The 13672-nt window shown below is 48.0% G+C and overlaps 1 protein-coding gene across 1 annotated transcript in view; it reads right to left on the bottom strand.

The window, feature by feature from the left end:
* ZFHX3 (zinc finger homeobox 3) overlaps positions 1 to 13672 on the bottom strand; it is a 71280-nt gene that overhangs the window by 32511 nt on the left and 25097 nt on the right. Inside the window, exon 3 of the mRNA XM_018562898.1 lies at positions 6640 to 6874. Within this exon, the coding sequence (XP_018418400.1) occupies positions 6640 to 6874 (235 nt within the window). The remainder of the gene's footprint in view (positions 1 to 6639; positions 6875 to 13672) is intronic.

Raw genomic sequence — 13672 nt, 5'->3', positions numbered from 1 at the left:
GAACAGTGATGGCACGCTGATTTATTGTTCAATGGGCAGGCTGGAATCGGTGGGGGGTGTTCTATCAAAAGCTCCAACTCATCGATATCTCCAACTACCTTACTTCCAGTGCTCAGAAAGACTGGAGCTCTGTACGGTTGCGGTGCGCATGCATGCATAGCGTTTTCAGAATACTCGTCGAGTTTGTCACCTGCCGAATATTGTTAAAATGCAGCTGTACAGAGCTCCGTCAGTCTTTGTGTTTTGCAGTCTAATGGCGTCTGGTCGAAATCTCTAACTTGCTAGTACCCGGCAGTGATGGGGGGGGGGGGGGACACAGGCAGCTGCAGATCTGAACCAGAAAATAGTGATGCCTCCTTGCCTGGCTGTGTGTTGTCTGGCAGAGGTGTGGGAAACATACGACCAGCTGAGCAGAAATACAAATCCTTTGGAGGTTAAAGCATTTTACATGCGTGTTTCAGATGTTATATGTTTGCAGATACAGTTCAAGTATTTCAAATGTGAACTTAGCAGTTTGCTGGGAGATCTGCAGCACACTCTACACTGATTATAATATTTAGCAATTGAATATTTCAGAAATGATTAATTCTTGCTATTACAACAAGAGTGAATCAACAAAGTGCTTTAGTCATCTTTTTTATACATAAGGAAGTTACATAAATGTCAATGACTCAATTTCTATACAAGTCTGGGGACTTTTCCATATATAGCTGGAAATGTCACAGCTACACTTCATACAATGAGTACGATGCAACCTTTCCACCGTAATCCTTTGATATGGCCTATAGCAGGCATAGGCAACCTTGGCACTCCAACAGTGGTAAGACGGAAAATCCCATCATGCCTCTGTCTTTGGGAGTCTTGCCCGTGGGGGTCAGAGTGTGGCAATGCTTCATTGGATTTGTAGTTCCACAACAGCCGGAGTGCTGAGGTTGCCTACCCCTGGCATACAGGTTCAACAAAGCTCACTGTGTCCAACTGCAAGAGCCAAGTCATTTTAAAAGGGCCAGTCTACCAAAAATGGACTTGGCAGTTATTGAAAGATGGTGGCAGGATACACCAACTGCTGGATCCCCTCCAAGTTCTCACCTGCTTCCATGGAGTCCTACTCTTACTAGTTGTGGAAATCCAAGACTAGGAACAAAGGGATTATGTAAAACATAATTCACTACAGCAAGTGGGCAGAGCCGGGTTCTCAGGTCCATACAGTAGGTGGGCAGAGCCAAGATCTCAGGTCCATACAGCAGGTGGGCAGAGCCAAGATCTCAGGTCCATACAGCAGGTGGGCAGAGCCAAGATCTCAGGTCCATACAGCAGGTGGGCAGAGCCAAGATCTCAGGTCCATACAGCAAGTGAGCAGTTAAAGAAAACCTGTCCCGAGAGAACTATGGAGGTTGACATTATGGACCTCCTATTTTTAGAAATTCTACTACTCAGACTCAAGGAGCCAAAACAAGGTTCATATCAAGAGTCCTGCATACTTGTTCCAGGTCAGTGATTAAAAGGCAGCCAGGCGACTGGCATATTCTCCTCAGATGATGGCAAATGTTTCTAGAGAACGGACTGGTCTAAAACTGGTCACAAGCTCCGGGTACTTCAAAAACTGATGGCTTGTAAATATAAAATGCCGGGTCATTAGGGGCTGACAGCACTGTCCTGAGCGCGGCTGATTGCCAAGTGGAAATAATCCCATCAAACCTTGGCACGGTTAATCATCTCCAAGAGGCCTAAACACTTTCCATCCGGTCCATTATCCTCGTGTTTGAGAAAGTTTCCAAATAAGTCCGACTTCGAGCTTCTAACAATAAGCCGCCGCACAGCTTTTGCAGACGTTCAGCAACTATGGCTGCAGAGAGGATGCGGCGCTGGAACCAAAGAGCACACAGAGTATAGAGTGCACATTGAAGGGTCAGCTTCAGGGCCATGCTGATGCAGCAACCATAAAGCTGGCCATACACATGGCAATTTGTGATACGATTTGGAGAAACTGCCAGGAACCAAGCAATCTACCACCCACAAGTTCAACTGAGCACCACAATTGGTTGATTGTCAAGTCAAAACTGAGCAAAAGATTGATTGCTTTAATAAAGTTTATTGAAGGATTGGATTGAAATGGGATAATACAAAAAAAAAAAGTCAATTCTGTCAACACCGATCGAATTTTTCCTCAGCGCTCGTGCTCAGCGGTTTTGAACCCCATCACCTTGCGGTCAATGAAAACCACCATTTTGTGCCTTTGAATGCTTCGTGATTTCGACAAAAACCATCATTGAACATTCCATCGATTCAGCAGCAGGGTGAAACCGGGAGCCATTTTAGACACTAAACTACAAAGCGAACCTTTAAAATCAGCTCCTGAGCTTGTCCTGCGACAGCTGAAAGACTCCAGAACACGGGGGAAGATTAAACCAAATGAAAAACACCAGTTCTTCCCCGAAGGATGAGCAATCCGTACGGAAAATAAGATATATATACCCCGAATAAGCCACCTGACAGGCACAGGCCATTATAAATGATAAAGTCCCGGCTTATGTAGATCTCTCTGTCCCAGGCCAACCTTGGCCCCTCCACCTCTCCTGCACCGCCAGAGGCACATTGAAGAGAAGGCAGAATTATCCAGCAAACACTTTAATAAAAAGAAAATGTGCGGCCTGAAGACTTTCATATCCTCTTCCAAGCCGCTGTGCTCGGAGCAGGAGGGAGAGCAAACAAGAAGCAGGCTTCATGGCATTGCTGACATTCCAGGCCTCGGCTGGTCTCCTGTCTGGATCCTCCTGCCTGGAATAGGTGTTGTGTGATGCTGGCTAGAATCTCATCGGTATCAGGGAGAGGTCACAGGGCTGTCGGTCACGTGCAAAGGTCAGTATTGGAAATAAAATCCACGTTTTCATTGATGTCGGAAAAAAAAGTAACTTTTCCAAAAATGAATTCCGATCCTTTATACCAGACGTGTTTTTTGATTTGAAGATGAACTCCGACCTTCCCTTCAGTGTTGTACGGGATCCTCTCCTGTTATTGCTATCACTGCACACTGTGAGCTTCTCTCAATGTGCATTAAAAGCGGCAGCAAGTCAGATAGAGCCCACTTCATTTCCTGGCTGGAGGATGTCCAGCACAGCCTAGTCCAGTCGTGGCGAACCTTGGCACTCCAGCTGTGCCAAAACTACAAATCCCAAGATGCATCTGCCTCTGGGAGTTATGTCTGTGGCTGTCAGAGCCTTGCAATGCCTCATGGGACTTGTAGTTCCAAGGTTCGCCATCACTGGTAGTCTTTTCCTCCCCATCCTGACTGTCCCTGGCCCACTCCTCTATATGTCATGGCGGTCCAGCGTTCCATGTGGGTTTTACATACGGGGGGGGGGGCTTTTGGGGTGCTGCATGCAAATACAGCCTGCCTAGGAACACCCATTCCTTCAGACTCTGACTGACATCCACCCATTGTCATATTTACATAACTTCTCCCAAGAGCCCGCCCACTATTTGTATCAGGGCTGAGGCCTGTTGAGAGGTGTACTGCGGCAGGGTGCCGTGATGTTTTCAGCAAGCTCTCCCACCAGCCAAGATCCGCCTGCAATGCATACAGAAGCACAGAGACCTAGTGATGACATCACTGGGTCTAAATTAAGGGCTGGGATTAAAAAAAATGGAAAGGTTTGATTTAAAAATGTAACTAGCATGCTGACGAGGGGGGAAAGGAGGAACCCGGGAAGGTAAAATATAAGCAGATTAAACTTCAGCGTTAGATTTCGGATAACCACCATTCCTGTGTTTGTTGAGATGGACCCTGTGCACCATCAGATCAAAGTAATCTGACCGACACATCATATTCAATCTGGAAAGATGCGATGGGCACACTACATCTAAATACAATACACAGGGGGGGGGTTATCAAAACTGGAGCAGACAAAATCTGGAGCAGTTACCCAGGGCAACCAATCAGCTTCTCTCTTCTATTAAGATTTGAAAATGAAAGAGAAGCCGATTGGTTGCCGTGCAAAGCTGCTCCAGATTTTGATAAATTCCCCTCATAGTGCGGCTGGTTTTCTTTAACACCAACCCCAGGCATTCTGGGAACTGGAGAAAGGTAAAAGTCTACGACAGTGTTAGACAGCTAGCATACCTCCATCTGCTCTGAACTACACGTCCCATCGTGCCTCACCATCTAAAAAACTGTCCTGGGTCAACCAGGGAACAGGAAGTGCATGCTGGGACTTGCAGTTCCGCGAGTTTGAGATCCACTGCAAAATTGGCCCCCAAAAAAGAAGTCTGGGTTGGATTGCTATAGCCAAATCCTGCGCCCTATATGTAATATGTCGGCCGCCTAAACGGAGCAGCAAATCCCGGCTGAGGAACGAAACACAAAAAAGTTGTGTACAAGTTTAGATGGTGACAGGAGCATTGAAAAGACTCGGTTCTGCTCTCTCTTGTTCCTTTCTATGCAGACAATGGGGAACGTACTGAGTGTTAAGTAGCTGCACCGACACATGAGTGACATGAGATGCTGCGCCCAGAGGCCCACAGAAAAGAGAGAGGGGGGGGATCCCAAATGACGGGGTTAATGAGATGCAGGCCGGCCTCGTGCGCACACACATGCACACAAAGCTCTAGTTCCATGAAGTCCGAGCAGGAGATAGGGGCGGAGTCCCAGCAGCACTGGGAGAGACAAACTGGTGGGATCAGGGGCTGACAGTAACATTCAACCTCTTCCTGTCCAAACAAAAGCTCCCTTCAAGGAGCAGGCTTTGTGCTTGGGATCCCTCCTAGACCCCCACCCTCTGCCCAGCCTCATCGGAGACCTACAACAATGAGGGCAATGTGCAAGATGGCAGAGCGATGGCCGTCGCTCCGCACAGATTAACGGGATCTGCTGAAACAATATGTCCACTAGCAGGATCCTGTCTCAGCAGAGGAATGCAAGGGACAGAGCCAGAGGTGTCTCTCCGGTCCCGCAAGGAAAGACGTGGCACCTCTGGGCTACTGCGACAGAGCCAAAGAGGCGGCCAAGTTGCAGGGGACTGGGCCGCGCTGGACTCCAGACAGCAGGCAGACCAGGAAACTCCTTCCGTCATCCCCAGGGCACTATGGGCAAGACTGGCTGCCTCTCCAGATACTTCCTCATTATGGCAGCAATTAGCAGAAAGTGCCCCGGGGGAAGTTGGAGGGAAAGGTTAGTGCGGTTGAAAGAAAAAAAAAATAAAAAATCTGGAGATCCATAAAAAGCAGATGGGTCTCCATAAACACAGGTGCCCGCCAACTTTCCTGCAAGTGGTGTGTCATGTATACAACAGGATGCCCACAAACCACCTGAGAGTAGTCACAAGTCCATCGAGCTGGTCACAGGGTGCAGTCAGCAGTTTGATGGATCTAAACCCGAACTGAACAACATGAAGTGCATCATTGTGTGATCATCGAGAATGTTCCCCTATAGATCAGGATTTTCACCCTTTTTCTGCACTGCTGACAATCTCCTCCCACCTCTTTTAGCCACTTCCTGTCTATATGCACTTGCTCCAGTGTTGCTTTAACATCATTGCTCAACCAACCAATGAAGTTCAATCTGCTTTCATTTTCCCTTCACTGGTTCCTTCCTCCTCCCTTCCCCATCAACATGCTAATGACATTTTTATATAAAGCCTTTAAGATTTCATTTCATACCTTATTTTAGACCCAGTGATGTCATCACTCTATGCAATGCAGGCAGATTATGGCTGGTGGAAGGGGACGGCAGGGTGCTGTGCATAGCTTCCTGATAACATCACAGCACCCTGCCTCAGTACTCCTCTCAAGAGCTCTAAGCCCAGATACAAGCAGTATGCTGACTCTTAGGGCTTGTTCACACCATAAACAGTGCGTTCCAGAGCGGTCAGCTGCTAGAACGCACTGTATCGCATCCCAGCTGGCTTCCTGCAATACTGCGGGCAGGGGGTGTGTATGCGGAGCCAATGACTTCTATGCTGCTGAGCCTCCATGACTGAAAGAACTAAAAACCAATGAATGAAAGCGGCAGGCCAGGAACAGTAAGGCCCCGTTCACACTTAGCGATTTATCGTGCGGTAATTCCCGCAATATCGCGGCAATTTACCGCGCGATATCGCTCTCCAATGCTTCTCAATGGGACAAAGGGTCCTGCTGTCGCGGGTCATGCGTCGCTACAGCAGGACCCTTCTTGGAGCGGGTTTCGCCGCGATTCTCGCTTGCTCAATGCAAGCATTTGCACGATATCACGCAAAATGCGAATCGCGCGATTTGCGAATCGCGCAGTGTGAACGGGGCCTAAGGTTGGGGAGAACAGTACTGGATGATATTGGATGTCCTCCAGCCAGTAAATGAGGCGGCTCTGACTTGCTGCAGCTTCTAATGCACATTGTGAGAAGCTCGCTGTGTGCAGTGAAATTACAATAAGAGATTCCAGTCCAGGAGAGGAGCCGGCACAACTGTGCAAGACTGAAGGGAAGGCCGGAGATCAGCTTTAAGGAATGTAAAGTCCTCAATGTAGTGTTTACATCTACGTTAAGCAGGCGAAGCAAGCATAGATTGTGGCCCCTGGCCCTGACTGCTGGCCGCTGGCTCTGGGTTACTGCACATTGCTAGAGAGGGGGGAAAAAAACAACGCACAGGTAAACATTCAGAAACACTAACCGGTCTCTGCAGGTGGTGAAGAGGTCCTGATGGTGAAGATCTGGCCCAAATCTTCCTCTTCTTCCGGAAGGCCCTTCTGAAGCCGCTGCAGCTTTCGTAGGCTCTCGCCGCGCTGGTGCTTCATGGAGCGCACATGTTGGATCAGGTTGAGTTTGGCCTTGGTGGAGTATGAGCACAGCACACAGTGATAGTACGACGTTTCCCCTTCCACGCTGCTTTCATGCTGCTGCAAGTGCTGCGGAAAAATCAGGAAAGTAAAATGAATGAAGACTCTAGAAATGACAAATAATAAATATAATTCTGTACAGCCAGTCTTGTGATCCACAAACCCTCTTCCAGGAAGAAACTGCTATTCACAACTTCACAGCAGTCACATGCCCACTTCCAGCTTGCTCAATAGACTATGAAAAGCATGGCAGGATCTGTCCGCTCCTCCCCCCCCCGAGCTCCCCTCTGCAATAAATCTAAATGCTTCCTTCTCCATGTGTCTGAAACATGTCAGGACAGCAAGGTACAAGGCTGCAGAGCAATGCTGGCTCACAGCACGGCGGAATCAGGGCAGTGACTTTGTAAACTCCGGGCACAAAAAAAACGTTCATTTAAATGTATTCCTCAATGGCCACAAAGGAAAGAAATCCACTCTGTGTGCACCAAATGCCTTCACAAACCCAGATATTACCTTGACAAAATATAACGGACATCATCACTGTGCTGTGCATAGCATGTGCAGAGAGCAGAGCTGAGGGGAGGGACCGAGCAGGCCCCACCCACTGCAGGATGCCTGCAGAAAACTACAGGAGTGGGCGGAGACAAGACCAGTCTCCCCTGCACAAGGAGAGAGCAGCAGTGAGAGGTCTTTATTACAGGAGGGGGCAGAGATGAGACCAGTCACCCTGCACAATGAGAGAACAGCAGTGAGCGGTCGTTATTACAGGAGGGGCGGAGACAAGACCAGTCATCCTGCACAAGGAGAGAGAGCAGTGATCGGTCTTTTTTTACAGGAGGGGGCAGAGATGAGACCAGTCACCCTGCACAATGAGAGAACAGCAGTGAGCGGTCGTTATTACAGGAGGGGCGGAGACAAGACCAGGCACCCTGCACAAGAAGAGAGAGCAGCAGTGAGTGGTCTTTATTATAGGAGAAGGCGGAGACAAGACCAGTCACCCTGCACAAAGGGAGAGAGCAGTGATCGGTCTTTTTTTACAGGAGGGGGCAGAGATGAGACCAGTCACCCTGCACAATGAGAGAGCAGTAGTGAGCAGCCATTATTACTGGAGGGAGCAGAGACAAGACCAGTCATCCTGCACAAGGAGAGAGAGCAGCAGTGACCGGTCTTTAGTATAGTAGTGGGCGGAGACAAGACCAGTCACCCTGCACAAGGAGAGAGCGCAGCAGTGTTACATAGTTACATAGTATTTGAGGTTGAATAAAGACATTAGTCCATCAAGTCCAACCTATTAGGATCTCATTCTAGGAGTACCTGTACCCCTGTATTTAGTATAGTAGTGGGTGGAGACAAGACCAGTCACCCTGCACAAGGAGAGAGAGCAGCAGTGACTGGTCTTTATTACTGGAGGGAGCAGAGACAAGACCAGTCATCCTGCACAAAGAGAGAGCAGCAGTGATGGGTCTTTATTACAGGAAGGGGTGGAGACAAGACCAGTCATCCTGCACAAGGAGAGAGAGCAGCAGTGATCGGTCTTTATTACAGGAGGGGGGCGGAGACAAGACCAGTCATCCTGCACAAGGAGAGAGAGCAGCAGTGAGTGGTCTTTATTACAGGAGGGAGCAGAGACAAGACCAGTCATCCTGCACAAGGAGAGAGAGCAGCAGTGATCGGTCTTTATTACAGGAAGCTCCAAGTCTGACACTGGATTACTGCACAGATCTGGAAGAAATACACAAAGCTCACCAAGATTCCAGGAAGACTACACATGACTCTCATAGGAGGACAATACTTGCTGATCCCGGAGTCCAGCTTTAAAATCCGCTCCCATTAAAAACAAGCCTGCTAGCAATTTCAAACATTTAAAGGCAAAATCCCGGCTTAACAGTGAACGTACCAAGATGCCTACTGTTACAATTTTTTATCTAGGCAAGTCCGTTTTGTTACTGGGGCCTGACTTCCTTGACTTCTGGACCAGGTCCAGCCACCTGCCGTTTCTCTGTCCAATGAGAGTGTCCTTTATGGTCACTGCCGCACTTTCATTGGATGATGGGATAGCAGCTGGGCGGGGCTTAGATTAGAAGTCAGAGTTCCGTAACAAAGTAAAAGTAAAATCAGAGAGTGGCAGAGAAGAGCCTCTTCTATCCACCACAGGAAATCACATGATTGTTGAAACAAGAAATGCTGATCGGTCGGCTTTCTTGGTGGACGACAGACAATAAAGTGCTCTGACCGTCCTCATCCAAAAGTTGCTGGCGTGGAAGGAAGAAAGGATCAGCACTAGGCTGCACCAATCTCAACATGCGTTTCCGAGCATGCCTGCCACTCAGTATCTCTCATCTGTTGTCATTCCCTACAAGGCTGGACTGACACAAACATGGTGTCTCATCGCTTGCATTCAGCGGCGTGTACCTGCCCAACAGAACCTTATGACACAACAGAGGAGAAAAAAAATGATATTACAGCTAAATACGTGACATAAAAAAAAAAAAAGTATCTGGAGAATGTACCAACGATGGTAACAAAGTCTGATAAAACTCCCCAGGAATGACACATTGAAGAGACGCACTCGGCCTGGACATCAATGTGCCAACACCCTATGTACGGCATGCCAGAAATTCATTCTGAAATGATAACCATCGTTCTGGGAGATAAAATACCGATCATAAAGACCCGAGCCGGAATTCCAAAGATAAAATCGATTTGGTGATCAGTGGGGAATAATGTCCCTATTGTTCGTGTCACCTGCATATTGTCCTTGGCATGATCGGCCTGCTGTTACCAGATATTGGGGAGCTGTCAGTCCCAACAAGACCAAAGACCAATGAGGGCATTACACAAACACTGGGGATGCACCGATAGCGGTTTTTCGCTATCGAGTACCAATACTTCTCTTTCAGGTACTCACTGATGCCAAGTACCGATACCGCTAGCATGGAGCCCGCTTCCTGGGCAACCAGGAAGCCGGGCAGCAGGTAATGACACGCCACCCTACTTCCTGATTGGCCGACTCGATACTGATTGGCTGGGAAGTCGCTTCCCGGCCCATCAGGAACCAGAGTCATTACCAGCCACCTGGTTTCCTGATTGGCCGAGAAGCTGATTGCATGTTCCCTTGCGGCACTGCCAGTCAGAGGAAATTTCCCACTGACCGGAAGTTCCCGTATCGGGATAAGTATCGGAGCATTTGGGCAAGTACGATTACTCGGCTAAATACCTGGTATCGGTACAGATACTTATACTAGTATAGTATCGCTATCCCTATAAACACACAAGCGTATAAAAACCTAAACCTGAAGAAAAGTTTTTTTCTGCAAATTTTTAAATCCAGTTCAAATCAACTAAATACATTTCAGGGGCATAAAAAGTAAAACAATAGGGTGTTCAAAGTCACACTTCCTGTCCTAAGGTGTCAACGCCTGCTTGCTGCATCAAGGGAGGAGCAGCGTTGTCACCCTAGACTGCTCACTCTCCATTTGGACTATAGAACCCCTCTCCTAATCTCTTTAAACTTTTGTGAAATACAGAACACCACCACCTCCTACGTTTAATCTGCTTAGATTTTTATCTTTCCTGGTTCTACCGTCCCCCCCTATCAACCTGCTAAAAATGGTTGTAAATAAAACCTGTTTTCATTAGATACATTATAATTAGACCCAGTGATGTCATCACTGGGTCTCTGTGAAATGCAGGACGATTAGGGCCAGCAGGGTTCTGTAAATAGCTTACCTCTGGAGAGCCATTAGCCCTTACGCAAGCAGTGGGTTGGATCTTGGGAGGAGCCATGCAAATATCAAAATGTCTTGATAAGAGGATGTCAAGTCTAGAGGAGCGGCATTCCTAAGGCTGTATTTGCATGCAGACACCCTAGGCAACACCCGCTTGCCGTGCCGTCGAGCCTCCATGATAAAAAGAAGGGAAATCCAATTAATAAAAAAGGGAAGTGCCAGTCAGACTGTTGAGGAAAAGCTAGATGATGCCGGGCGTCGTCCAGCCAGGAAATGAGGTGCAGCAGCTTGTAATGCACATTATGAGAAGCTCGCAGTGTGCAGTGATATCAGAGGAAGCACTTTCAGTCCAGGAGAGGAGCCGCTACAACTGTGCAAAACAGGAGGGAAAGCCGGAGTCCAGCTTTAAACTGTCCGGTCAGCCGCCATGTTGCAGCAGTGGACCCGCGCACGTTTTTTTTTTTACGGGTGCCGATTATTGGCCTGCGGATTAGCAGCTCTTCTAAAGCAGCCAAAGTTGTGATAATTAGTGGTAATGAATGATTCCCCTGAAATAATATCCAGCAATTCCATACAATGCAGGCCCGGCTGTCACTGGCACATCGCCCTTTTTACGGGTCACCATCGCAAAGCACGGAGATGTCGCTGACACAGCGGAGGGGACGACATCGGCATGTGTCACTATATTGATTGCTAGAAAGCTTGTGGGGCCTTTTTTTTTCCCCTGCAACAACAGGAAACTTCTAACATCTGGTTCTTCACGCATGGAAAGCAAAATATCGATCAAGTTTAGCTGAAGCACCACTTTAAAAACAGAACAGACAGAAGAACATTCTGATGGAAGGCAGGGAATACTCTGGGGAGGAGGTCGGCCATTGCACACAAATCTGTCCGCGCTTTCGTGCCAAACTGCACAATCACATCCAGAACGAGACATACAGCGCACCCATCGTACATGGAGGCAGCCAATGTCCAGCCAATCAATTCAGGGAACAAGGGACATACCCCAAGGTGCTGGGAAACACCACATAGAAGATATTAAGGATTATTCAATTGCCAGAAGGTGTGATAATTATTACGTTAAACACAACATTAAATTCAGAGCTGGACAAACATGGAACCCGGAGCCAGAGGAATTTATTTTTTGACCGCTAAAAAAAAAAAAAAGTTAGAGCCAACGTGTGCCATTGACACCGTCACACGTCAACTCTATTGATCGGGAAGTGAGCAAACATACCGTCGCTTGTTCACTTCCTGATCATCTCCCTGCAGAGAGCCGTGACTGCTAGTCACCACTCCCCGCAGGGATTCCCCCCTCCAGCGCTGACTGGAGGAACAGGGGGGATAGGGGCGGGCACAGCTGGCTCTGCCTTTAGATAGGCAGAGCCCGCTGTCACTCACACAGCTGGGTTGATCTCGACAGTATCAGACCGGTGATCTCACTTTTCTCTATTGCAATGAACAAATACAGGTAGTTCGCCTTCCAGCCCCAAGCACTAAACAATGTCGAACAGCAGCAGACCGATGAGCCCATCCCTATGAGCTCATCCCTCTGCTCTCCCCTCCTGTCAGCATGTTTGTTATCAGTATATGTATTGATTGGTGCTAGTGCTGCCCCCCTTCCATTCTCATTTTGATTTCTACTGCACATGGGGCTACAAGAGACTGATATCAGGAATAAAATCAGGTACTTACACTATCTGCATTTAAAAGGGAACTATGGGCCAACTTTTTTTTACCATCGTTCTCTTTAGGGTCACAGGAGGACATTTACTATGTCCTCCTGTGACCCAAAACTCTGCATATAGCAGGCTATTGGCTGCTATATGCCAAGAGTGCAGAGCCGCGTTGCTGCCGGGAAAAGGTCATAAAAATATTGTCAGGATCCACCCCTCTGCTTCTATAGAGGCAGAGCCAGCTGTGCCCACCCCCTTCCCCGTCCGTCCCTGCAGTCAGAACTAGAGGATCGGAGAGGAGAGGGGGGGAATCCCTGCGAGGAGCCGTGATTGGCAGTCGCCACTCTTTGTAGAGAGAAGTTCGGGAAGTGAGCGATCGGCAGTATGTTACATAGTTACATAGTATTATATAGTGTGATCGCTCAGTTCTTGATCAGTAGAGGCGACGTGTGACAGCTGCAGGTTCTCAACATCGGCTCTATGGGGATTAGTGTATTTCACTCTCCCCATGATTCTCCTTCAAAAACACATTTAATATTTGACTAATTACGCAGCCACTTAAATTGGTGTCATTTTTAGATCGGATTGGAGTTCGGCTTTAAGAAACAACCATGCAATGTATTTTACCAAAAATGGATGACAAGGGGCAATGGTCCCCCTCAAGAAACCCAGCACAGCACTTATCATTAGAGTGAGACGCTACTTGCCTATGAAGCCCAACTCCAGGTTTCTGTGGATCGGTGGCCCAAATATCGGACGCAGGAGAGTCCACCTAAGAGTCAAGCAGCTAGCATTTTCAGATGGTGACGTCAGCAACCATATTCTTCTATAGGAAGTGGTGTCTCCCATCTCGCCTCTCCCTAAATGTCAGGGTAGAACTGCAAAGTTCATAAACCTCTTCCTTCGTTTCCTAACCTAACATTGGGGTGTGAATTGGCCCCGATACAAAGCCGTGGCCTCCCACCTCCCGCCTTGCACACTACCGATAAAAGCCTACTACGCTAATTGCCGGCGTTTACTGCACATTTGCACCTAAGTGCAACATTTACAAAGGGGGTCTGACTAGGCAAATTTTCAGCAGCACTTAATGACCACGGTGGGTTGTAGTTTGCCGTGAATACCAGTAAAAGACATTAACAGCCCTGGGAAGAACTGAGGCTGGTACAACCATTTGTTTACAGAACCTGTTTGGATGTCTGGAATGTATTAATTCTATCTGCAGAATATATATATAACTCTCTCCACCTCTCCCCCCTCCTCTCCTCGCTCTCGTCCAGAAAAACTCAGAGGCCCTCTTTCTCAGCTTCTTTCAGATCTCTGCAACCTCAGGTCATAAATCACATACTCTTCAGCTGGAGAATCCATCTCTTTAATTAAAGAGTTATGTGAAAGCAGATGTCCTTCCAGCCCAGCTCCAAATAGAGCATACATGTCCGTGGCTGCTAACATCCTCAGCAGTCCAC

The sequence above is a fragment of the Nanorana parkeri genome, unplaced genomic scaffold (assembly GCF_000935625.1).
Source record: "Nanorana parkeri isolate BGI_ZX_2015 unplaced genomic scaffold, ASM93562v1 scaffold610, whole genome shotgun sequence".
In the NCBI taxonomy this organism is placed as follows: Eukaryota; Metazoa; Chordata; class Amphibia; order Anura; family Dicroglossidae; genus Nanorana; species Nanorana parkeri.
This window is presented reverse-complemented; position numbering and strand designations above follow the sequence as displayed.